Below are 26,398 nucleotides of genomic sequence, written 5' to 3' on the forward strand. Positions count from 1 at the left end.
GGGGTGTCCGGCTGGGGTGTCCAGCTGGGGTGTCCGGCTGGGGGAGGGGTCTGGCTGGGGGGTGTCCGGCTGGGGGAGGGGGTGTCCGGCTGGGGGTGTCCGGCTGGGGGGTGTCCGGTTGGGGGTGTCCGGCTGGGGGGTCTGCCTGGGGGTGTCCGGCTGGGGCGTCCGGGTGGGGGTGTCCAGCTGGGGCGTCCGGCTGGGGTGTCCGGCTGGGGGTGTCCGGCTGGGGTGTCCGGCTGGGGGTGTCCGGCTGGGTGTGCCCGGCTGGGGGTGTCTGGCTGGGGGGGTCCGGCTGGGGGTCCCGGCTTCCCCCCGACCCCCGAGCCGGTCCTCCCGACGACCTCCCCCTCGGCCGGTCCGCGGGGCGGGCGCAGGCCGTTCCCGCCCACTTCCGGTGGCAGCGGACCCCGGCGGCCGCCGCTGGGAGCTCAGAGCGAGCGCTCGGGCCTGACTGTGACCCTCCCGGGCGGGAGCGTTCGTGCAAGGCACACCCACGGCGCTCTCCGCAACTCGCGCGCGAGGGAAACCGCGGCCAGCGCGGCGGCGGCGGGGACGCCGCGACCGGACTTCCGGCTGAGGCCCCGCCCGCGGCCCTCCGCGGGTCCGGACTTCCGGCCCCGGCGGGCCTCGACCGGGTCCGCTCCGCGGTGGGCGGTGCCGGGCCGAGGCCCCGCCCCTCCCGCGCGTGGCGCGCGTGGCGTGCGTGGCGTGCGCGCGGCGCGGGCGGCGGGTCGCTCGGCGCTGGCGCCCCCCGGCGGTCGCGGAGCCTCCCTGCCGGGCCATGGAGCCGCCGCGCCCCGGCGCGCGGCCTCCCGGGGCCGAGCGGACGGCGGCTCCTCAGGACGCGGAGGCGGCGGGCGCCTGCGCCGGCGCGGCCGGGCTGTGGGCGCTGCCGGCGGAGCCCGCGGAGCGGAGGCCGGAGTGCGGCCGCTGCGGGTGAGCGCGGGCGGGCGGCGGGACGCGGCGGCCCCTCACGGAGCCGCTCACCTGCGCCTGCGCGGCGGGGGGGGGCGGACGGCGGGACGCGGCGGCCCCTCACGGAGCCGCTCACCTGCGCCTGCGCGGCGGGGGGGGGGGGACGGCGGGGGGGCGGGCGGCGGGGGGGGGGGGACGGGGGAGCGGGGGGAGCGGCGGGGTGGGGGCGCACGCGAGACCCTCAAGAAACCAAACCCCAGCCGGGCGCCGGCGGCTCACGCCTGTCAGCCCAGCTCCTCAGGAGGCTGAGATCTGAGGATCGCGGTTCAAAGCCAGCCCGGGCAGGAAAGTCCCCGTGAGACTCCTATCTCCAATGAACCACCAGAAAGCCGGAAGTGGCGCTGTGGCTCAGGTGGTAGAGCGCTGGCCTCGAACAGTGAAGCTCAGGGATGGCGCCCAGGCCCAGAGTTCAAGCCCCATGACTGAATAAAAGAAAATAAAAAGACTGTATATAGCTTTTTAAAAAGCAATTCAGGGGCTGGGAAGGTGGCTCAGTGGTAGAGCGCTTGCCTCGCATGCCTGAGGCCCTGGGTTCGATTCCTCAACACCACATAAGCAAAAAGAAAAAGCCGGAAGTGGCGCTGTGGCTCAAGTGGTAGAGCGCTAGCCTTGAGCTGAAGAGCTGAGGGACAGCGCCCAGGCCCAGAGTTCAGATCCCACAACCAACAAAAAAAGTAATTCACACCCTATTTAACAAATACTTATATTAAAAAAATAACGGTAGCCTCCTCCTTGGTATGGTACGTATCTTGTTTTAACTTGGTAGCATACAGTTCTACCTAACATACAGTATTTTGTGGCTTTTTATAATTTATTTCATTCAGCTGCTGAATTTTATATTTGCTGGTAACTTTACATTTGTGCTTACAGGCTTTTTTTTTTTTTTTTTTTGGGTCCGGTCGTGGGGCCTGAACTCTGGGCCTGGGCGCTGTCCCTCAGCTCTTCAGCTCAAGGCTAGTGCTCTACCACTTGAGCTACAGCACCACTTCCGGCTTTTTTTTCTTTTTGCTTATGTGGTGCTGAGGAATCGAACCCAGGGCCTCAGGCATGCAAGGCAAGTGCTCTACCACTGAGCCACCTTCCCAGCTACAGGTTGTTTTTTGAGCTTATAGTTTTTAAAACGCATTCTTAGATTTGTGAGATCAGTAAGTTACAATTATTTGGCCATTTACTCGAACATTTTCTTGAACACATTAGTGTAATTGCTACTGCCTACAGAGTTTTAGAATTAGGTTTATTCAGGAAATGCAAACTCAATTTGACTTCTCAGGCCCAGGCCCAGGTACTTGATATTCTATATTTATTTTTATTGCAGTGCATTTCTAGAGTTGTTGATATTGGTTAGTTTTTTTTTTTTTTTGACTTTTATTGTAGCCCATAAATCAATTTCCTCCCTCCCCCCTCCCTCTCCCCCCTCCTCCCCTCCCCCCCTCCCTTCCTTCCTTCCTTCCTTCCTTTTTTTGTGCTGGTCCTGGGGCTTGAACTCAGGGCCTCAGTATTGTCCTTGAGCTTTTCTGCTCAAGTCTATCACTAGCACTTGAATACCAGTTCTACTTCTGGCTTTTTTGGTAGTTAATTGGAGATGAGTCTCATGAACTTCTCTGTCTGGACTGGCTTTGAACTGAGCTTTCAGATCTCAGCCTTCTGAGTAGTTAGGGTTACAGGTGTGAGTCATTCTGCCCAATTATGAATGTTTCATACCAGCCTTTAAATTAGTGGCAAAAAGCTAAGAATCAAAACTACTCTACAAAAATTCAGGTTTCTGCTGTTGAGAGTGGGAGATGTTTGGGGAGCTAGTGGCTTCTCAGCTGAGTTCTGGCTGTGTGTGTAGACAGCATGGTCTACAGGTCTGCACAGCTTGCAGTCATTCTGCTTAGCCCATGTGTGGTCAGCGCAGTGCATGTGCCAGCCTTGCACAAGTGCTGGTGTCTCCATCCGGGGTCACACGAATACCCTTGTGGCTGGTCTGAGTGATAACCAGTGTTGTAGGGAGGTGTGAAAAATGGTTCTTCTCAGGACAGTCAGTTTGGAACCGTTGTAACTGTTGAACTGGTGGCAACATTTAATATTATCACACAAACTTTCTGTAAACTTGAAATCAATCAATTATTGGGTATTTTTTAGAGTGAAAACTTAAGGATTCTGAAAATGACCTTTTTTTTGCATTTCAAGAATATATTCTTAAGAGAAAGATTTTAAGTTGTTCTTTCCTATTTAAAGAGAATGTTTCTTCTTTGAAGCACTTCACTCCTACCCGTGCAAAACTAAGTGATCTAAATCACTGTGCAGGCTGGTCATATGTTCAAAGTTGAGCATAGATGACAATGAGGGAAGTTTTCTTTAATCTCAAGTCTCCATTAGAATTTGTAGAACTTTCTAAATGTCTGGTTTATTTTCCCCAAGAAAAATATGATATTATAATCCTCTGATAGAAGTTTCTTCCAAGAACATCAAAGCACATTAATTCTGTAAGTTTATTTGCCCTAAATTAATAATTCACAGTTCTGGTCCTTATGGGTGTAGATAATATATTCAAGAAATCTTGTTTAAAATTTGTTATCTAAAGAGAATTCACAAGTTGCAAAGTACTTTTACTCGTATATTTTCATTTAATACGTAAGGTGGTCAGTGATTTTAAGTTGTGCTTTTTGCAGCATATCAAGGCCAGGTACTCTTAAGAGGCAGAGGTACTCTAGGTTTTCTGTTTTGCTACAACACATAATAATGAGCTATATAAACGATCAGTGTGACTGTCTTTATTTTTACTTGGCATACGGAAGTTCTTGAGACGCAGGGCAGTCATTTCTTTACACTTTTTAATCCATAGCTTGCTTTCCTTTTCCTTTTGCCAGACGATGTCTGCTTGTCTTGAGATGAGCAGTTTTAAGGACTGTTGTGTGTGAGGTCTCTCTCTTCAGAAACTTCCACCTGCTTGTGTTCAATCCTCATTCGCTTGGTGGCTCCTTAACTTTGCAGCTGGAAGAGAAGAGTTGAGGAAGCACTGCTAGGAATTGATGTTTCTCTTTACTGAGTTTATGTTACTTTTGAAAGCATATTGGAAAGATTGTGGGGGAGGCGGGAACAGTGCAGTGAAGTAAATGGAGAAAGGGATTTGGGACTCCTTTAAGGACAAGAAAATGAAGTGTGTTTCTAAAATTTAGTCTTAATCCTGTGCTGTGTACCATAGTAAAAAAAGCCAGGCATGGCAATGCATACCTTGGGAGGTGAGCAGGTAGAGTTTAAAGCCCAGTCTGGACTACCTAGTGAGACTCTGTCTCAAATAAACAAACAAATAGAAACTATGAAAAAGCAAGATAAAGCCATAAAGTCTCTAGGCCTACGTGGCTCACACCTGTACGGCCTAGCTACTCAGGAGGCTGAGATCTAAGGATATAGTTCCAAGTCAGAGACAGTTATCCCCAGTAAACTACTCAAAAGAACTGGAAGTGGCGCTGTGGCTCCAGTGGTAGAGCGCACCTTGAGCAAAAGAAGCTCAGGGACAGCACCCACATGCTGTTCAAGCCCCAGGACCAGAAAAACAACAACAAAAAACCCCACAAAGTTAAAAAATTCCAAAGGGGGAAACAAGTGAGTAGTGCATATTGTGGATATAGTTCTGGGCAAATGTAAGTAGTGGCCACTGTTTCCGCTTCTTCACACAGATGATAAACTCTTTGTCTTAACCGATGGCTGAATTTAGTTAGACTACTTTAGGTGGCAATTACATTCTAACATCTCTGCAACTTCTAATGATATAGGGGAATTGCCAGATTTCTTTTTCTCCTTCTCCCTCTTCCTTTTTTTTTCTTCCCTTCTTTTTTTAATCCCTCTCCCTGCCTCTTTTCCCTCCCTTTCTTCCCTCCCTCTCTTTCATTCTTTTCTTTCTGTATTGGAGATTGAACCCAGGCCTTGTGCAGACTAAACAAGTGCTCCGTCACAGAGTTACTTAACCCAGCCCACCGAGCTTCTTATTGAGAGTTACTTACCCAGCCCACCGAGCTTCTTATTGAGAGTTACTTACCCAGCCCACCGAGCTTCTTATTGAGAGTTACTTACCCAGCCCACCGAGCTTCTTATTGATACGAGCTCTTTATTTCGAGACAGATCTGACTACAAGCCCAGAGCTGCATCTGAATTCCAGGTCTACTTTGTAAATATCGGAAGGTGAGGTTGATGAGCTGCCCGGCACCTTGTGCACCTTTGGCTCTGGCCGCGCAGGCCACTGTGGAATCCTACAAAGGCCACACTAGGAAGGCAGCTTCCTACATTTTTATGTCTGAAGTGTGATTGATGACATTTCTTCTTGGTGTTTCATTTTGAAAGAATTCATTTGTCAAACTTCTTTAATGAAGTTGAATTATGTTCAAGTGCCAGGCTAGTGTTTTGGGCATTGGAGGTGTGGTCAGTTGCTGGAACACCAGCCAGTGAGTGAAGGTAGTAAGTACTGAGTTTGAGTTGACCATCTTGGGCCATATATGGATGTTGTTTTGCCATTGTATTTTACAGCTTACAAGTTTCTTCTTTTTCTTACTCTTCAGCCGGCCTCTTAAGGTGTGTTTGTGTCCATTTCTCCCAGCACATCCTCTCAGCATCTCCACTCACCTGTACATAATTCAGCATCCAGCAGAGGTGAGTTCAATTTTATAAATGATACGGTGGGGTGTCACATAGAGAATAAATACACAGAAGGAAGCACACAGGTAAGTGTGTTCACCCCGCAGCTCGTTAGCATTCCTTACATTTCCTCTGAGGAAAAATTTTTACATATTATAAGATACTCAGATGTTCTTAGAGATATAAGATTTAACAAGAATTATGAATAATGTAGACGTTTAGAGCTTCAATAATTTTATATGATGCAAAGATGCAGCTTTATGAATAAAGAGCTAAGAGCCGGGCACCGGTGGCTCACACCTGTAATCCTACCTACTCAGAAGGCTGAGATCTGAGGATGGAGGTTCAAAGCCAGCCTGGGCAGAAAAGTCTGTGAGACTCTTATTTCCAATGAACCACCAGAAAACCGGAAGTGGCGCTGTGGCGCAAGTGGTAGGACATCAGCCTTGAGCTGAAGAGCTGAGGGACAGCGTCCAGGCCCAGAGTTCAAGCCCCATGACTGACCAAAAAAAACCTAAGAAAATCATTGCTTTGCAAATTTTGGTTGTAGCCTATGTTGCTTGGTGGGTTTTCTTGCTAAAGAAGAAGTCGTTTCTACATTTTGATGTTTAGTCTCAAAAAGTAAGTAAATTTCTGCTCTCTTACATGAATGGAACAAGTATGTATATTTTATGATATATGTTACATGTGAAAATGTAAAGTAATTTTTTACTCTTCTATTTAATTGTACATATTCCAGTGTCTATGTTTCTGTAAGTTTTGATCAGATGAGCGGAGGATGGAAGTCTTCAGAAACTATAAATTAGAATTACTACAAAGCTAATCAATACATGATATAAAACGGACTTAGTGGTTAGATATTTTTAGTATTTAGGAACTTAAATTTTATATTCAAATTGGTTTTAGGAAAAGGAATAAAATGTAGTATGTGTATATTACATAGTATATATTTTTTTGTTGTTCATGGGGCTTGAATTTATGGCCTGGACGCTATCTCTGAGCTTTTTTTTTTTTTTGGGTCTGGTCGTGGGGTCTGAACTCTGGGCCTGGGTGCTGTCCCTCAGCTCTTCAGCTAAAGGCTAGCGCTCTACCACTTGAGCCACAGCGCCACTTCTGGCTTTTTTCTTTTTTTTTTTGCTTATGTGGTGCTGAGGAATCGAACCCAGGGCCTCATGCATGCAAGGCAAGTGCTCTACCACTGAGCCACCTTCCCAGCCCCTCCCTGAGTTTTTTTTTTTGTCGGTAGTGGGGCTTGAACCTCTGGGCTTGGGCGCTGTCCCTGTGCTCTTTAGCTCAAGGCGAGTGCTCTACCGCTTGAGCCACAGTACCACTTTGGTTTACTAGTGGTTTATTGGAGATAAGAGTCTCACGGACTTTACTGCCCGGGCTGGCTTTGAACTGTGATGCTCAGATCTCAGCCTCCTCTGTAGCTAGGATGACAGGCATGAGGCACTGGCGCCCGGCTTTCCCTGAGCTTTTTGCTCAAGGTAGGCTAGTGCTCTACTACTTTGAGCCACAGCTCCACTTCTGTTTTCTGGTGGTTAATTGGAGATTAGAGTCTCAGGACTTTATTGGCTGGGCTGGCTTCAAACTGCAACCCTTACAGCTCAGCCTCCTGAGTAGCGAGGATTACAAGTGTGAGCCACTATTGGGCGGTAGTTTTATTTATTTTTTTAAGTTCAGAGTCTATATTACTTTCAGAGCTAAGAAATTAACCTTTCTTCAAACCATGAAATATTCCTTGTTTTGTTGCAGAGTATTAAATACTCTGTTGGGAAACCTGTTTTCCAGACTTAACAACTATATTTTTTGTCAGGAGTCTGGCAGTTTGGTTGCTAGAATTATTTTACTCGATTTAAACTTACAACATTGTGTGTTCAAATTTCCATAAGATAATAGTTTGCTGGCTACAGCAGGGCGTGTGTGTGTGTGTGTGTGTGTGCGCGCGCGCGTGCGTGTGTGTGCGCGCGCGCGCGCTGCTCCTGGGCTTGAACTCGGGCTGGGCACTGTCTCTGAGCTCTTTTGCCCAAGGTTGGCCCTGTACCACTTGAGCCACAGCTCTACTTCTTGCTTTCTTGCCTGGCCTGGCTTTGAACTGCAGTTCTCAGATCTCAGCCTCCAGAGTAGCTAGGATTATAGACATGAAGCACTGGTCCTTGGCTTTCTCTGCAGTTTTGATGGTGAATACTGTTTTTATTTTATGGTGTACATAGTATTTTGTCTTCTCCTTATTGTGTGGTCCTAGATATAAGATGGCTGTTCAGGTGGTATTTTCATTGATTTGTGATGACTTTAAAATTTTCAGAATGTGTTTCTCTTTTTTTATTTTTTAAACATCTATGGTAAATCCACAGTTTAGTTGATCATCCAAAAATGTACGTGCTGCAGTTTTGTATAAACAAGTACACGCGATGTGAAAAGAGTACATCTTCATCGTTTTCCCTTATTGAAAGGACTTTCTGGTTTACATCTAGCTCAATAATTCTATCCTGCTTGTGCACACTGGTGCACAGACGGTGTGGTGGTTTCATAACCTCCCATAAAGAAGGGATGTGAGGTGGTGTGCGCAGGCTGTGAGGGCAGCTGCGGGGAAGAAGCTGACAGGCCGCTGGTGGAGCACCTCACAGAGTGGATACACATGTGCAGAAACTCTCGTCTCCAGCTGTTTGGCCTTTGTGAAAGGGCACGTTTATCCACAGTGGTATGAAGTGTTCACTGCTTTAGCTGAAAAGGTATGAAGCATGAGAATAAACGGTGTAGGAGAATACCAGACCCTTAACCTTCTGTGAGGTGCTGTGACTACAGCTCAGGGTAGGAGTTAAGAATGAGGCTCCTCACTGCCTGAGGTCACATCCTCACAGCTCTGTAACCTCTGAACTTCAGTCTTCTCCTCAGTAAAATGAACACAATAAGAGATACAGTTCTTTGCTGTCTAACTGCAAATATTGTATGAACCTATTCCTATTGCTGTATCTCACTTACAATCATGTGTATTATAAAATGTCAGCTATTATGGCAATGATAATTTATAGTTTGTAAAAAAAATCTAAAATTGATAAATCAAGAAAATGTAAGCCTGGGCTGGTGGCTCACACCTGTAATCCTAGCTACTCAGGAAGTTTAGATCTAAGGATTGTGGTTTAAAACCAGCCCAGGTAGGAAAGTCAGTGAGACTCTTACCTCACATTAACCATCAGAAAATTGGAAGTGGAGCTGTGGATCAATGGTAGAGAGCTAGCTTTGAGCAAAAGAGCTTAGGGACAGTGCCCAGGCCCTGAGTTCAAGCCCCATAACCGACACAGACACACTCACAAAAATAGGTTGGTAAGTGAGCCTCTGTCTGAGTCTCACAGTCATGGTAAGAAGTGTGAAAGTGGAAAGTATTCTAAAACTCACATGCCCTTGATACCTGGCTCTGAGGATTAAAGATGAACTTGTAAAAGAAAAGTTATTCCTAGTATGGAAGCTAGGATGTTGAAAACCACTGATTGTAGTTAAACTAATGGAATTCTCAGAAGTAGTCACCAGATTTCTCTGCTCCAGAGCTATTGTACTCTGTATTCTTTGGGGCACCATAAGTCCAACCTCACCCAGGGAGAGGTGAGAGTCAGCCTCCCTTCTGGAGTAAAGGGTGTGAATGTTCATTGCTTAGAATTGTCCCAGGTGGAAAATGCCATCCTTCACCCCACTTACTGATGTAACTATTTGTATTACTTTGGATCCTTTTATATTTTGGGTTATAGTCTAATACTGTGTCACTTCTTTGTTACTGAAATCATACCATTTGGCCATTGGGCCAAAATTTGCATCTGTCTTTGACATGCTCATTATTTTGCTTTTTGAGCAGCTTCTTACTTTTTGGGTATAACGATCTAGGCAATTATCTTTAATCTGATGTAGTACAAAATGTAATTGTTTTTTAAATAAAAAGCTTGTCAGAATCTGATTCAGTGTAGTCAGACACAAATTTATGTTTTTATAATCCTAGCCACTATGTAGATTAATGCTCCCTTAATGTATCAGTAAACTGTAAGCATATGCTAAAACGTCATTCTTGCATTATGTTTAGCATTAATAAGTCAGGGAAGCCTTACCCAGTATTTTACTGTGAAAGTTATACATAAAGTTCTACATCAACTACTCGCCATCAGAGTCTTTAAGTTTTTAGTACTCAGGACCTTGCCACTTAGCTACATGCTGAACCTTGTCATAAAAGTCACGTCCTACCACATTTTCTTCAAAGGAGAGCAAGGTGCTGCGCACAGTCCCTCTGCTGGTGGCCTGCCTCCCCCAGGACAAGTGCACAGTGAAGGTTGGCCGTCGCTTCAGTGGAGAAAGGTAACCGAAGACTCTCACTGCAGCGGGGCCCGAGGCCTGGGTGGGGACAGCGATGAGTGACGAGTGACGGTCGGTCAGCAGAGACTTGTCAGTGTATCAGCTTAGACAGATGACTTAACAGAGGGTTGTTTTTTTGGGGGGGGGAGGGGGAAGTCCTTGGGCTTGAACTCTGGGCCTGGGCACTGTCCTGAGCTCCTTTTGCAAGGCTAGCACTGTACCACTCGAACCACAATGCCACCTCCAGTGTTTTCTGTGATGAATTGGAGATGAGAGTCTCATGGACTTTTCTGGCCTGGCTGGCTTTGAACCATGGTCCTCATATCTGAGCTGCCTGAGCAGTTAGGATTATAGGCGTGAGCCACTGGTGCATGGCAAGGTTGGGGGAGGGAGACTTTTATTAGGGATTTAGTAAGCATAATGAAACTTCTGTTTTCTCCTCAACCTAATAAAGATGTACTTACAAAAAACAATTTTTTAGAGATGTTGAGCTTTCAACTGTTTGCCAGAAGTCTGGAACATTAATATTATATCCAGGGGCTGAAGCTACCGATTTGGAAGAATTTCTGTCAAGTTCCCCTGTTTACCCTTCCACACTTGTCATCATCGATGGCACCTGGAGCCAGGCCAAGGACATCTTCTATAAGAATTCCCTGTTCCGACTTCCCAAACAGGTAAGCCGGCATGTGTGCATAGACTTGTGTGCCATGTGTACTTGACTGGGTGTAGGATATGTGTTCTGTATTTATACATAAATACACGTATATTTACAGTCGCAAGGTTACCTTTGTGTACTAATGCTGTTATGAAAAAGTTTTATATTTAAATACTTAGCTACTAAATTACCTAATTCTTATTTGGAACCATTAAACTTTTTGGTATTACTTGTGGCTAATCCTAAAGTTCATCCATGCAGTTAGTTATAATCTGTGTCCTAGTATTGAACCATTCTTGTTTCTGGAATACATTCTTCAGACTACCAAAATGTTTTGATACATAGCTGAAGTTTATATATTACTTAACGTAACTGAATTATAACATACTATTTTTTGTACTTTAATTGTTAAGTTTAGAGGCTAAGGTAATCCTAGATTCACAAGATTTTAATATTTCTCTGTGGCCTAGAATAATTTAAATATTTTTGTAAATAATTCCTTAGCTGGAATTCATTGGTAAAAATTTCTGGTCCTGGTCACTTTAAAGATGACATTTTAATCCTTCCAGACTTTTTTTTTTTTTTTTTTTTTGGGTTGGTCTTGGAGCTTGAACTCGACCTGGGAGCTGTCCCTCAGCTCCTCAGCTCAAGGCAAGCGCTCTACCGCTTGAGCCACAGCGCCACTTCTGGTTTTCGAGTGGTTTATTGGAGATAAGAGTTTCACGGACTTTCCTGCCCAGGCTGGCTTTGAACCACGATCCTCAGATCGCCTGCTGAGTAGCTAGGATTACAGGCATGAGCCACTGGTGCCCGGCTCCTTCCAGACTTTTATAGAATATATGTCTCAAGCTTTCTACTTGCATTTGACCCATTTTAATAGCTCATATATTTCCTAGGAATTCTCTTTTTTCTAAGTTAGCACATTGGCTGGTGTATACTAAAATACATCTTTACATAATTATTTTAATTTTTTCCTGTATGTTTTTTTCTTATTTCTAAATCACATACATACACACACACACAATAAACACACGTTTTTCATGAAGATTCAAAAAGTTGTTTGCTGGGACTACAGGTATATGCCACGATGCCTGGGGAAGTTTATTAGCCTTTAAAATATAATCTTTTAGGTTTTCTTCCTTCTCTCTTCCTCCCTTCTCCCTCTCCTCTCCCTCTTCCCCCTCTTCCCTTACCTTGTGCCAGTAGAGCACAAGTACTTGCCCGGGAAGTATTCTACCCCTTGAGCTCTGCCCTGTCCTTTTGCCCTTTTACTTTGTTTTGGACAAGATCTTGCCATCTGTGCCCAGACTGGTCTTAACTAGCATCCTTCTGTTTCTGCTTGCTAAGTATTTGGTATTATAGCACACCTAGCTGGTTAAGTCTTATTTCTAAATGTGGTTTGTTATGTGTTTCTTACCTTACTCTTAATATACACAAACCCATCACTTTTTAAAAAATTGACTTGTCTTAGGTTTTGTTCTTAATTTTGTACATTTATTTAGTCTATAGTAGTATAAATTCATGAGAGAAAAATGGTAGAAAAGATAGAAAAATCAGAATTTAATCCAGAGCATTGCTTTCTTTATCGATAAAAAAGAACCATATTTTTCTCCTAATAATGAGTAACCATATGTAAATTTCATACTAAACATAATTGAGGAATGGAAGTATAGTAATGCAAACCTGCTAACTTGGTTCCTTTTAATTTGGAATTCTAATAACTCAGACCATTTGGCAGTGAATCTTTTCCCTCAGAGGAGTCTTTCCTATGAGGCTCTGGACGTTTGCTAGGAATAAATCCAAGATGAGTGAGGAAATGTTTGTAGAGGCCCCTGGCTTTCTTTGCAAATACATTTTCATGCAGTACTTGCATAGTTTTGCTTTGCTGCTTTTAATCCATTTACTAAGGCTTAGTGTTTCCCTTGGTGACCAGAGAGCACCATAGAGAGCACTCATGGACCAAGTTACTGTCCTGTGTCCACATAGAGCTGTTACAGAGTGGTTTATGTTGTATGTCTGTTCTATTGCCAAATTTACCCTTGCTTTTTTTTTTTTTTGGGTCCGGTCGTGGGGCCTGAACTCTGGGCCTGGGCGCTGTCCCTCAGCTCTTCAGCTCAAGGCTAGCGCTCTACCACTTGAGCCACAGCGCCACTTCCGGCTTTTTTCTTTTTGCTTATGTGGTGCTGAGGAATCGAACCCAGGGCCTTGAGCATGCAAGGCAAGCACTCTACCACTGAGTCACCTTCCCAGCCCTACCCTTGCTTTTTTTTTTTTAAGTGTGTCTTTATTCCCCAGTTTTTTTTTTTTGTTTTTTTTTTTGGGTCCGGTCGTGGGGCCTGAACTCTGGGCCTGGGCACTGTCCCTCAGCTCTTCAGCTCAAGGCTAGTGCTCTACCACTTGAGCCACAGCGCCACTTCCGGCTTTTTTCTTTTTTGCTTATGTGGTGCTGAGGAATCGAACCCCCAGGGCCTTGAACATGCAAGGTAAGCACTCTACCACTGAGCCACCTTCCCAGCCCCCCTACCCTTGCTTTTTAAAAACTTAAAAAAAATGTATTCTCAGTATTGGAAGTTGCTTTACTTTCAGAAGACACTTTAAATAGTATTTTTTTCCCCACCAGAGTTAATAGTGTAAAAGATTCTGGACTAGCATGGTGTAGCATAGCCTCATTGAGTAGTGGGTTCTGAATAACTTGTTCTGCTTAGTGCTTGTTAATGACTTCGGTTCTTCCCAGTACATGTGTTTTTCATCAGAGAGATAACCATATCGCATCACAAGACCTCAGCTTAATGTGAAGCCAAGGCCAGAGGCCTTTGTAGCTGTGATTTTGCCTTTTGACCTTGGCATATCATTGGTTGTTGTGTTGACAGAATATGTCCATACCTCCTTTCTGGCTCTTGTACCCTTCCTCATATACCACAGAGCTGCTCTCTGAGCCTATAGGTCCTGTGTACATAGACAAACTGAGTGACATTAAATAAGGTGGCTTCCTTTTGATGTGTGATTCTAGGTGATAGAAGAGTATGAGATAGGATTTTGGTACAGCAATACATAGGGGATAATGTAGAAATGTTCTCATGGACCTCCCTGTGGCACTCCCCTATGTATAGAGGAGTATGGGGTAGGAGGAGCTGGGATGCGGCAGCGGTATGTAAGAGGAGAAGGTCTTCACGGACCTCCATGTGCGTTATGTGTAGAGGAGTTCGGACCTCCATGTGGCACTGTGTAGAGGAGCTGGGGCAGGGCCTGGGATGTGGCGGTATGTAAGAGGACAAGGTCTTCACGGACCTCCATGTGGCACTGTGTAGAGGAGTTGGGGCAGGGGCTGGGATGTGGCAGTATGGACTGAGAGGATAATGTAGAGAGGTTCTCACGGATCTCCATGTGGCATTCCCCTTTGTGTGGAAGAAGCCCTTTCACAACAAGGACTGTTAACTGTTCCTGAGCCTTCTGCTTCCAGGTCCCCTTTCTTAGCACGGTCACATTGGGGATTAAGTGTCCAGCACATGAATTCAGTAAGACATATCAAACTATAGCAGGCTGAAATCCCAGAGGATGCAGCACTGCCATAGGGAAGGGAAGGAGAATTCAATCAAGCATTCAGTTTTGTAGTACGTAGGGTGAATTCTTGACTGTACTTTCTCCCTTTCCCCTCATTCATGTACCCTCTCCCCTTGGTTCCATCCCCTTCTTGCAAGTACCCATTTCCTGGTACTTACTTTTTTGGGCTTTGACTTAGTCTTCTTTTTTTCTTTCCCGTTGGTCGTGGGGCTTGAACTCTGGGCCTAGGTGCTATCTCTTAGCTCTTCAGCTCAAGGCAAGTGCTCTACTGCTTGAGCCACAGCCCCACTTCTGGTTTTTTCTGGTGGTTTATTGGAGATAAGAGTCTCACTGACTTTCCTGCCCACGCTGGCTTTGAACTGTGATCTTCAGATCTCAGCCTCCTGAGTAGTTAGGATGACAGGCATGAGCCACAGGTGCCTGGCTTTTGACTTAGTCTTTCTAAAGAATTATACTGTTTGAGCTCTTCATGGAGTCTGTTATACTTCAGTTAATTGGTTTGTGCCCATTTGCATACCTCCCCGTGTATTTACTGAAGAGGTGGTTGGGAGGGGTGGGTGAGAATGGTGGAAAGGTGGCACTGGTGGAGAGACACTGTACGTGAACTGCTCTGTGCAAGGGCAGCTCCTGTGAACAACGTAAAGATCATACAAAGAAGGCAGTAAGGGAAGGAATGCGTCTAGAGAGAATGTTGACGGGTGACACTGCTCTAGACACATCACATCATAAACTGCTTTGTGGAATGGTAACTGCTTTGTGCAACTGCTCAACAGTAACTTAGAAAAAGAAATTTTGACGAGTCATACCACATGAACTGTTAGTCAAATCTGCATTAAGGTTTGCATGCCCACACCAAGCAGCGTTCTTTGGTAATGCCTACTTAGAGGCAGCATCCCTTTCCTTTTTCTTCCACCAAGGAAAAAAAGATCTGACTGTAGAGAACTCTCTACGCATAGAGCACAAGCTGAACTGTGTTTCTCATCAAGAGAAAGAACCGCAAGAGGGGCGTGGAGGGACAGGATGCCGCAGCTGAGGGTTTGCGGTGGGTAAAGCAGAAGGACTCAGGGTGCTTTGGGATACTGGAAGTTAGGAAAGGATGTCAGATTTTAATAGCTTACTGCCAGTGTTGCCTGGACTTCCAGCACACATGTTCTCATATTTTATGAGCAAATATCGAAATTAAGATATAATCATCTTTTTAAAAAATATTTTTTATTGAGATTAGGTGATTACATAAAATTCACATTTCACAGTATTGTGGGATAGTGATACTTCAAGTCACAAACACATTTTAATCTTCACAAGGCAGTTTGTCATTATCATGGTCTATAAAGTTTGTGAATTCTGTGAGCTTTGACAGTACAACTATGTCTTCCATATCAGGTGATATTTACATTTCTTTCCCTTTGCCTAGTGTCGGCTGCTCCCTGTTTCCCTGTCCTTCCCCCACTCCCAGAGCTGCCCTTGAGTTGCTTAGTTCATTCTCCTCAGTGCCTAGCGGGCCCCTCTGCTTATGCTCATATCTTTAAATGTGATTCTGACTAGACTGTGGAATGTGACTTTATCAGTGTAAGATTGGTTGAACTTTAATTGAATTTAAAACAGGAATCAGAAGGCTAAACTGTTGCAAATATGTTTAGTATACCACTTTTTTTTCTTTTTGGTTCTGGTCCTGGGACTTGAACTCGTGGCCTGAACACTGCCCGAGTTGTTTGCTTAAGGCTAGCAACTCTACCACTTGAGTCATAACTTCACTTGTGGCTTTTTGGTGATTAATGGAAATAAGATCTGATGGGCTTTCCTGCCTGGGCTGGCTTCGAACCATACTCCTCAATGCTCAGCCCCCTGAGTAGCTGGGATTACAGGTATGAGCCACCAATGCCTGGCTTAACCTGCTACTTTTTACTTAAGATATATACTTTTGTGTGTATTTATACCATTATCACACAGAAATATTTCTGTCAATTTATATTAAGAACTTTTGGAATGATAAACTGTAAATACATAAGATTGTAAAATTATTCTCTAAAATGATGATACCATTTTAATTCTCAGTGTGTGTTTTATTTCTTCCTTGTCTTAAAAGTGTCTGATGCTAGCTACTCTAATGATGTGAAATATTAGCCTGTTGTGGTTTTAATTTGTAGTAGATATTTGAGCGTCCCCTGCTGGCCCTCATAGTGTTGTGAGTGAGCCCAGGCCCTTGAGCATGCTAGAAAACACTGAGTGCAGCACTGTTCCAGTGATCCTCAGCCCATCTGAGCCCTTCTGTATGCAGCACTGTTCCAGTGATCCTCAGCCCATCTGGCCCTTCTATACCAATTGCCGTTCATGTATCGTGATTTGTGAAGTGTATATTCGTTCTTTTTCTCACCGGAAGGGAGTTGTCAGTTTCTCATGTTGGAAATACAGGACTTTGAATATATTCTGGAAGTATTTTCTTTGTCATATGTATTTGTAACTAGTCATTTAATATTAAACAGTTACAACAATAAAATGATAACAGATGTTGGTATACTTAATATGTATAAACCACTGGTAATTTTAGGAGGAAAGTAATTTCTGTTTAAAGCACAGTTTTAGTGGTGCATATTTTTATCCCAGCATTCCAGAAAGAGAGGCAAGTTTGAGGCCAATCTGAAGTACATAGCATGACCTTGTCTCAAAAAAACCTCAAACTATCAACTAATCCAAAATAAAAAAAACAAGCCCCCAAAAGCTAAATAAAACACAGGCCTTAAAATTTGAAAATTGGTTTATTTATGTTTTTGTGCTTTTTTTTTCAGGTGCAGTTAAAAACTAACATTTCCAGTCAATATGTAATTCGGATGCAACCCACTAATAGATGCCTTTCTACCCTGGAATGTGCTGCTGTTGCTCTTTCCATCCTAGAGAAGAATATTCACATACAGGAGGTATGTGCAAGGTAGTGGGGTTTTCTGTGTGTGTGTGCGCACGTGCGTGTGTGTGTTTTAAACACCAGTACTGGGCTTGAACTCAGGGCCAGGGGGCTGTCTTTTACTTTTTTTCATTTAAGGGTAGAGCTCTACCACGTGAGCCATACCTTTAATTCCATCTTCTTTTTGGCTGGTTAATTGGAACTAGAAGTCTTGCAGATTTTTCTGCATAGGCTAGCTTTGAACCCTTATGAGTAACTAGGATTACCGACGTGAGTCATCAGCACCCCACAGAGATTGCAGTTTTGGAGAGTAGTTTGGTTAAATTTTATTTAGGAAACTTACACATGATTAACTTGTAAAATTTGTTACTTAAGAGGTAGAAATTTATGTCTGTTGTAATCTTGTTTCCTCCTTGGTATTTTCTGGATTAGAGTTGCAGATTGTATTATTTAAATATTGACACTTCTGAGCAAATAGTGTAATAAGTGCCATTGCACAACATAACATGGAATTTTCTTTTTTGACTTTTTTTGGAAGTCTGTATTCTCTTATGTCCAACTAAAACATTCTACAACAATATTAGTTTTTTCCATTGGTGCCTTTATTTGAGGAGATACAGTACCATCCTATTTATTAAAATTAAACTTGCTTTGAGTGTAAAATAGATCCTTGTTTTTTGGATAGAAATGCCTACAGAATATGGAAAGGTTGTGAACTTCAATCACCACACATTCTGTTAGTTTCCATGAATATATGATGATTGCTTATATAATTAATAATCATCAGCAAAAATACTGCTTCAGTGACCTTACTAATAATATCAATCTTTTGGAATAGGTAACAGGCTTTTTTTTTATAGCAGTGGAAAAACTAGCTAAACTTAAATTGTTAGAGTTTTTTTTTAACAATTTGGAAAGTTTGGTAACTATAATCCGAGAAGAAAGTTAGAGGAAAACAAGCATAACTAACTGGAGATATAGAAGACTCCTTCTGACAGACACACCACAGCACATACATGCACACACCTCACACACACCCTCTCTCCCTCCCTCCTTTTCCTACCTGCCACCCACCTGCCTTCCACATTATGTACTGTATTATAGAGACTGTGCCCAACCCTGAAGGAAGTCCCAGTGGGTAAACATGCAGTTCTGAGTACAAGATGTTAATCCTAAAGAGAACTAAAAGCTCTCAAGAACTAGAAGGGCTAAGTGCCAGAAACCATCATTGAACTGTTTTCTCTCCCTGGCCCTAAGCATGGGGAATGTCAGAGCTGGACACCTTTCTTCTTTTCAAACAGCTGGGCTTCTTTTAGGTGTATAAATATGTGAGTAGACTTTGTTTTGGGTCTAGGCAATTTTGCTTTCTCCCTTCTCTGCTTTGAAAAATAAATAGTGATCTCAGACTCCCCTCCCCCTTACCCTTTCTACCCACTCCACGCACAGGCCGTCATCAGAACAGGAGTGACCTCAGACCCCCCTCCCCCTTACCCTTTCTACCCACTCCACGCACAGGCCATCATCAGAACAGGAGTGACCTCAGACCCCCCTCCCCCTTACCCTTTCTACCCACTCCACGCACAGGCCTTCATCAGAACAGGAGTGACCTCAGACCCCCCTCCCCCTTACCCTTTCTACCCACTCCACCCACAGACCATCATCAGAACAGGAGTGACCTCAGACTCCCCTCCCCCTTACCCTTTCTACCCACTCCACGCACAGACCATCATCAGAACAGGAGTGACCTCAGACTCCCCTCCCCCTTACCCTTTCTACCCACTCCACGCACAGGCCTTCATCAGAACAGGAGTGACCTCAGACCCCCCTCCCCCTTACCCTTTCTACCCACTCCACGCACAGGCCGTCATCAGAACAGGAGTGACCTCAGACCCCCCTCCCCCTTACCCTTTCTACCCACTCCACGCACAGGCCGTCATCAGAACAGGAGTGACCTCAGACCCCCCCTCCCCCTTACCCTTTCTACCCACTCCACGCACAGGCCGTCATCAGAACAGGAGTGACCTCAGACCCCCCTCCCCCTTACCCTTTCTACCCACTCCACGCACAGGCTGTCATCAGAACAGGAGTGACCTCAGACCCCCCTCCCCCTTACCCTTTCTACCCACTCCACGCACAGACCATCATCAGAACAGGAGTGACCTCAGACTCCCCTCCCCCAACCCTTTCTACCCACTCCACGCACAGACCATCATCAGAACAGGAGTGACCTCAGACTCCCCTCCCCCAACCCTTTCTACCTACTCCACGCACAGACCATCATCAGAACAGGAGTGACCTCAGACCCCCCTCCCCCTTACCCTTTCTACCCACTCCACGCACAGGCCGTCATCAGAACAGGAGTGACCTCAGACCCCCCTCCCCCTTACCCTTTCTACCCACTCCACGCACAGGCCGTCATCAGAACAGGAGTGACCTCAGACCCCCCTCCCCCTTACCCTTTCTACCCACTCCACGCACAGGCCGTCATCAGAACAGGAGTGACCTCAGACCCCCCTCCCCCTTACCCTTTCTATCTCAGACTCCCCTCCCCCTTACCCTTTCTACCCACTCCACGCACAGACCATCATCAGAACAGGAGTGACCTCAGGCCCCCCTCCCCCTTACCCTTTCTACCCACTCCACGCACAGGCCGTCATCAGAACAGGAGTGACCTCAGACTCCCCTCCCCCTTACCCTTCGCATCTGCTCCCATGTGTGCAAGTCGTCAGCACAAGTCGTCGTCATCTTTTCCTTACATCTTTGGGCACAAAACCAAATACACTCATGTAGATAGTTTAACAGATGAAGCTAGTTAGTGTTTTGCCAAGGTTGCTTTCTGTACAGTCTGTATTTTCCTTTCTCTTTATATAATAGATTCTTGGATCACATAGAACCAGACCAGCGAATTATCACAAAGTCAAAATTCAGTCAATTTGAGGGCAAAATATACTCTTCTTTGTCTGTAGATTTAAAACTTGCTTTCTTCTGCTCCCAAAGATTTATGTCTCCTGTTTCCACAGTTGGGATTAGATCTTTACTGTAATCCTAAACAACAGTTTCAGTGTTGGTAGGTTATAGTGGCTGTTGGTGGAGTGTGGTAGGTTGAAGGTTAGGGTTGGTAAGGCTGATAGTTATAGTGGAGTTGGTGGAGTATAGTAGGTTGAGGGCCAGTGATGGTAGAGCTGGTGGTTATAGTGATAGTTGGTGGAGTGTGGTAAGATTAGGGCTAATAATGAGTGGTACGGCTGGTGGTTACAGTGATAATTAGTGCCCTATAGTAGGTTGAGGCCTGGATGGGGGCTTAACTTCTAATGCTGCACCCCTTCCAGTTTTATAGTCACAACATTGTGGTAGGTATTGATACACTGTCACAGTGTAACAGAACACACAGCTGTTAACCAAGAGTGCCTTATTTTCTGTTTTACAAATATCTACGGTGAATATTTTCAGAGTTGAGAAGGAAATTCTCCAAAAACTACTAACTTTTTATTTTTAAGACAGCTTTCTTAGTACTAGTTTAAGGACTTTCTATCAACATATATAGCTTTCATCAGTTCATAACTCTCACTACTTGATAGAACCCAAAGCATCCCCTGATGACATGACACTAAAAGCTGGTATTTACTCCTGCCAGAGTTGGATGTACTTTGTGATCAGATATATAAAAGCAAAAAGGATCCTTGTCATGGCAACTTAGACTTACAAAAAACCTTATGTCCAAAGTAATGTCTAAGAGTCCGCAGCGTTGAAGATACAGAGTGGTGGTGGGGCCTGGCGTCTCCCCAGCACTGCTGTTGGTTTTATGTCCAGACCCCTGGGCATAAAAGCCCGAGTAGCACTGGGGCCTCGATCCGCCGCTCTAATAACTGGGGCCACTAGGAGTAACTGTGCTACAGTGGGTACAAGTGCAAAAGCAATGTCTGACAGTCAGGTTTTCTGTCGTTTGGGAGGTGTTGGAAAGGTGGTTGGGGAAACAGAAACAAGGAGAAATGAACCATGAAAGATCTCAAGTTGCTTATTATTCAGGGGGCAAAACTGGGCCTCCAGTTAATAGTAAAATCTGCTTTCTTAGTAGGTGAACCCTGAGTCCAACCTGTTAAAAATCTAGTTGTAATAAAAACATGGGCATGTTTCTCTGGGGAACACAATTGGTTTAACAATAAGTTTTTTTTTTTTCCTTCCTAGAGAGGAAGCTACAATGTACATTCTACCCAGTAACCTTATAAAAAAACCTTCAGATGACGGATGAGAGCAACACATTTTTACAGCTGCAGTCTATAGACATAGAACTTCCCAAAACACAGAACTTAGCACGTTGTAGTCTTACTAGTCTTTTGATTCATCCTCCTCATTTGCTCTACACCAGTTTTTGGTAGCTCCCTGGAAGGAACATGATAGGAGTTGTAGGTTTGAATTGTGCCTTGATCACTTCCTGTCAGCACTGTGGCCCCTGTACCTTTTCTTTTTGAGCTGTGGGAGATGTGTCCCAGGGCCTTGTACCTGCTGGGCAAGTGCTCTACTGTTGAGCTGTCCCAGGCCTTGTTGTTTTTTTTGAATCAAGGACTCATGGCTTTGAACTTACCCTTTACCCAAGTCTGGCCTCAGCTTCATGTTTCTCTCCCTCAGCCTCTGGCTTTACATATATCCTTACATGTATCATTACATCTGGCCTTTTTTTTTTTACTGTTTGTATGTATGGTTAGTTCATCGTACTCTGCAAATTAAGATCACGTGTGTTCATTGCCATGATTTTCAACACAGGGCATTGATCTTTGACCTGTCTTCATATTCTTTATTTTTGCCTGTAGATTGGTAGAAGAAATTTTAAACTGAAATTTGTTGGGAGTTTTTTTTCTTTTTTGTTCCAGTTCTGAGGCTTGAACTCAGGATCGGGGCATTGTCCTTGAGCTTCTGTTGCTCAAAGCTAATACTTTACCAGTTGAGTGAGAGCATCACTTCTGACTTTTTTTTTAAGTGATTAACTGGAGATAAGAGTCTCATGGACTTACCTGCCTATGCTGTAACTTTGAGCTGTGTTCTTCAGATCTCAGCCTCCTGAGTAGTTAGGATTCCAGGCGTGAGCCACTGCTACTAGGACAGATTTGGTGATTTTTATTATTTTATTTTTATTATTTTTAGTTTTAGTTTTGTTGATTGTGGAGGCTTGAACTCTGGGCCTGGGCCCTGTCCCTCAGCTCTTCAGCTCAAGGCTATCAAGGCTAGCACTCTACCACTTGAGCCATAGGACCACTTTGGGTTTTCTGGTGTTTTTTCTTTTTTGGGAGATAAGAGTCTCATGGAGGGCTGGGAAGGTGGCTCAGTGGTAGAGCGCTTGCCTTGCATGCTCGAGGCCCTGGGTTCGATTCCTCAGCACCACATAAGCAAAAAGAAAAAAGCCGGAAGTGGCGCTGTGGCTCAAGTGGTAGAGTGCTAGCCTTGAGCTGAAGAGCTGAGGGACAGCGCCCAGGCCCAGAGTTCAGGCCCCACGACCGGACCCAAAAAAAAAAAAAAAAAGAGTCTCATGGACTTTTCTGCTCAGGTTGGCTTTAAACTGTGATCCTCAGATCTCAGCCTCCTGAATAGCTAGGATTATAGGCATGAGCCATTGGCACCCAGCTAGATTTGTTGATTTTTAAAAATTCAGGGTATTGTAATAATTACCAGGATGTTGCAAGATCTTCCTCTACTTGGGAAGATTTACCTTAGGAACTTTCAAAGTTCTGAGCTATGTTCAGGATAAGCACCTTAGTCCTACTTGCATGAGTGGTTGGTACTAATGGTCCCTTGGAACCCATCTCTTGGCACATGCAGATGAAAGGATTTATAAAACAATGATTTTCCCAAATCCACTCATTTTAGAAATGAGTTTATTTGTAGAGAATCTTCTTTATTCTGTAAGCTAGTCTTTCTCCTATGTAGCCCCTCATGGCCTCAGAGTCATCTTCTTTCTTTGTATGGTGGCATTGTCATTTAGTGTGTATCAAGTTGTATGCTCAACAGTTTTCTTCTTAATGGTATTGGGGAATGGGCCAAGGGCAAGGGCCAGGCAAGCACTTTACAATATGCGCCGTGCTCTCAGCCCTTTTGTTCTCCTTCCAGTCCAGCTTCCTTGGAAAAATTAATATTTATTCAGAGGTGTGTAACCTGTGAATTTATAAATAATTACATGAACTTTATAATATTTACTGTTTTTCACAGTTGAACAATATTGATATTAAAAGAAACATCTATTTTTGAAGAAAACATGTAGATGGAACATTATGATGTGTTATGGCTACTCTTTTAGTATTTTTTTTCTTAACAGACTTTGCTTCGTCCTCTCCAAGCTTTATGCTCTTTCCAGCTTCAGCATGGTGCTCAAATCCGCCTCAGCAAGGAACATCTTCTGAAAAATGGATTGTACCCCAAGCCAATGCCCACGAGCAAACGCAAGCTCAGAAAAATGGAGCTCTTAATGAACAGTGTTAAAATTTAGTGCAGGTGTTCGGATGCGGCTTTACCTGTCATTTACTGGCAAGATCAGGTTACATTTTCATGCAGTTAAGATGTGTGGGCTTTTGACACTCAAGAAAAATGTGAGGGTTGCTATGAATCCTATTTAAGAAGGAAGAAAACCAAACAATGATGAAAAACAGCAAAATGGTTTGCTGCTTTGGTGAAAAGAAAAATTTGATACTGTATTAGTTTAACGATGTGCCTCTAAAACATTTTCCAAATCCATAATTTAAAGTGTAATTGGTTGTTGAGCTATGGTTAGAAGCACTTGTTTATAAAATGAAGAAAACTGTACCTGATTGGAACAGTATTGTTTCTGTTTGTGTTTAGGACGATGGAGTATCTCTAGTAGAGTATGTCCTACATTGGTGTATAGCCTTGTACATGAACTTAAGTTTGGAGTGAGTAGCAAAAGAAAATTATGATGATCAAATAGTTCAGCTTGAATTATTTATTTCTTAAACTAGTACAAAGGAACAAGGAAACTTTAGAATTGTTTAAAGGTTAAACTTGAACTTTGTTAATGTGATTTGTGTTCTGCTAACTGCCCAAGTTCTTCAATTTTGAAATAGCACACATTTTCATTTACAGTTGCTTTGGATGTGTTTAGATTTTTTAGTCGTCACTGAACAGGCTTTTCAACTGCAGTAAGCTGATTTTATTGAGGTTTCCCTAACTAAGCTGTTATTTTGAGAGCACAGATCTGTAAGTAGGTCTATTTAAATATATTTTTTTAATAAGCAAAGACTTTAATATGAGGAAACAAATTCCTTCAGCCCCATTGGGAAAATATTTACAGAGATTTTGTGTAAAGGAAATTTATGTAATGTGTATTTACATCCAACTTAAATTTACTACATTACATACATTTTTTGGCAACAAATGGGGGCTTTGGACTTTGTTCATGACTGTTAGAATTTCCTGTATCCAGTGTTAAATCGGAAGGAAAAAAACTAAATATGCAGATTTAAAAGGAAGCTTGACACAAGTGTGTATTTGTGTGTGTGCGAGTGTGTATGCTGTTGGTATATGAATGTGTGGATGCCATTGGTAGCGTGAACATAAAGTAGTGGCAATTTCTGAATGTTTTCAGACTCATTTATCCCTCATACTAGACCTTAATTGAGAGTGGATGTGTTTGAGTGTGAGTTTGAGTGTGCGTTGTGTAACGGTGGGAGTGTGAGCATGAGCATATGCTGACGGCTGTGATTCTGGCTGTAACTAGAGTACTAACAAAGTTTAGGAGAACTATGCAGAAAATATTTTGAAATATTAAACATTTATATTTCTGTCTTCAATTGTTGACTTATTTTTGCAGTGAAAACAGGTCAGCTCATTTATAATCTGAAATGCCTAATATCAAATGATTATTTCTATATTAGTGGAGAACTAATATAACGTATAATACATTTCTCAACAAATGGGTAAAGTCATCTTTCAGTGATTTTTATGTCAAGATTAAACTTTATAGATTTCTTTTAACATTACTGCTTTCTTGAAGATCCAATTGTGACAACATTTATATTTCAAAAATAATGTACTTCTAACAGCATTTTTGAACACTTAAATGCTTAATACTTATTATTTTAGTAAATTTTCTTTAAGGAAATTTGTTTGGATAGAAGCAAGATGTCAGATTAGGACAATTAGCACTTCTGTCTCTGCAAGTCTAAAATAGAGCATCAGTGTGTAGCTGCAGGGAAAGGTGGATCATGAGGTGGCCAGGTAGAATCCAGAAATACTAAGCCTTAGGTTGGTAAAAGAAACGGGGACCCTAGGCTGCAAAGCAAAATGGAAGGGTAAAGGAGAGTTCCTGTCAGTGGGGCTTCAAGCAGAAGAGAAAAGGAATGTGAGCTCCACAGGCTCATACTCTAGAAGTTGGCAATAAGGCAGGATGGACATGGGTGGCCAGTGAGCCAACAGACCCTAGAGGAGCGTCTCCTGTACTTCCTAGCTTGGTCCCTGGTGCTCTCATGGCTTCACCTGGAGAGAAGTCTTACAGCCAGACCTCTCAGATAAGCATCTCATGTGTAAACGGCAGTGTTTGGGTACATCAGTGCTGCCCAGGCTGCCCCTCCTCGACATGAGCAGTCATTCTTAGAATCGTCGTGATTCATTAGGGTCTCCTTTGTGACAAGTGCTGGCCAAGCTGCAGAGGGAAGCCAGGGAAGGGAGAGAGACCAGGTGTATGTGAGAATGGTTTGTATGGCTTAGCTGAAGACGGGTGTGGCCGGACATACTGAACAGCCCGGTGCCCTCCCTTTCTCTCTCCTTTCCTCCCTGCCTTCTCCCCCTTTTCTCTTCCTCGCCTCTCTCGTTCACTGTTTGCCTTGTTCTGTACTTGTTTTTCCTGTTATTATACTTTCATCCTATATGTTTTCCACATCTTAATTTTCGTTTTTCCTCTTCTGATCCTCTTTTTATTAATTATTAAGTAGAGAAAGATGAAAAATAATTCTACTTCACAGGAAATGGAAGACTCAAGATGGCATTTTATCTGTGGGCTTTGTACTGTTTGGAACATGTGATGTGATGTCATATGTCACCGAGCAGCTTAGAATCTTCAGCTAATGGCTCTGGGATAGGGAGACGGCACTATCCTGACACATGGACAGTAGGTGCACCTTTGGGTTGTGCCCGAGATGCCTTTTATTTTTTCTGTCTGTGCCTCCTTCAAGGAGCCTTGCATCTTCCTAATCCTTGAAGGAGAAGGTGGCAGGTACTGGTAGCCTCTCTGTGTCTTGCAACTTAACATCTAAAAGATGGGAGGGAGCTCTTTTTCAGCTTACTCCTTGGTTCTAATTTTTTACTTTGTCACTTTAAATATTTATTAAAAAAAACCTATTTTCTCTGTCTCGTCA

General features: G+C 43.9%; 1 protein-coding gene across 1 annotated transcript; it reads left to right on the forward strand.

Annotated features, from left to right (window-relative positions):
• The first annotated feature begins 784 nt into the window (after nt 1-784).
• Dtwd2 (DTW domain containing 2) lies at nt 785-26,398 on the forward strand. Its single transcript, XM_042672521.1, has 6 exons — nt 785-939; nt 5,517-5,607; nt 9,836-9,930; nt 10,409-10,601; nt 16,930-17,058; nt 23,347-26,398. Exons 1-6 carry the CDS (start codon nt 785-787, stop codon nt 23,515-23,517), a joined length of 834 nt encoding a protein of 277 aa, XP_042528455.1. The 3' UTR covers nt 23,518-26,398.

Source organism: Dipodomys spectabilis, unplaced genomic scaffold (genome assembly GCF_019054845.1).
Source record: "Dipodomys spectabilis isolate Male_0828 unplaced genomic scaffold, ASM1905484v1 ptg000714l, whole genome shotgun sequence".
Taxonomy (NCBI): domain Eukaryota; kingdom Metazoa; phylum Chordata; class Mammalia; order Rodentia; family Heteromyidae; genus Dipodomys; species Dipodomys spectabilis.

Bases quoted from the DNA above. Each gene is read 5' to 3' on its own strand.
- Dtwd2 (XM_042672521.1), top strand. From the start codon at position 785: ATGGAGCCGCCGCGCCCCGGCGCGCGGCCTCCCGGGGCCGAGCGGACG. The intron at 940-5,516 runs GTGAGCGCGGGC...CTTACTCTTCAG, and splicing joins CCGGAGTGCGGCCGCTGCGG to CCGGCCTCTTAAGGTGTGTT. The intron at 17,059-23,346 runs GTATGTGCAAGG...TTTTCTTAACAG, and splicing joins AGAATATTCACATACAGGAG to ACTTTGCTTCGTCCTCTCCA.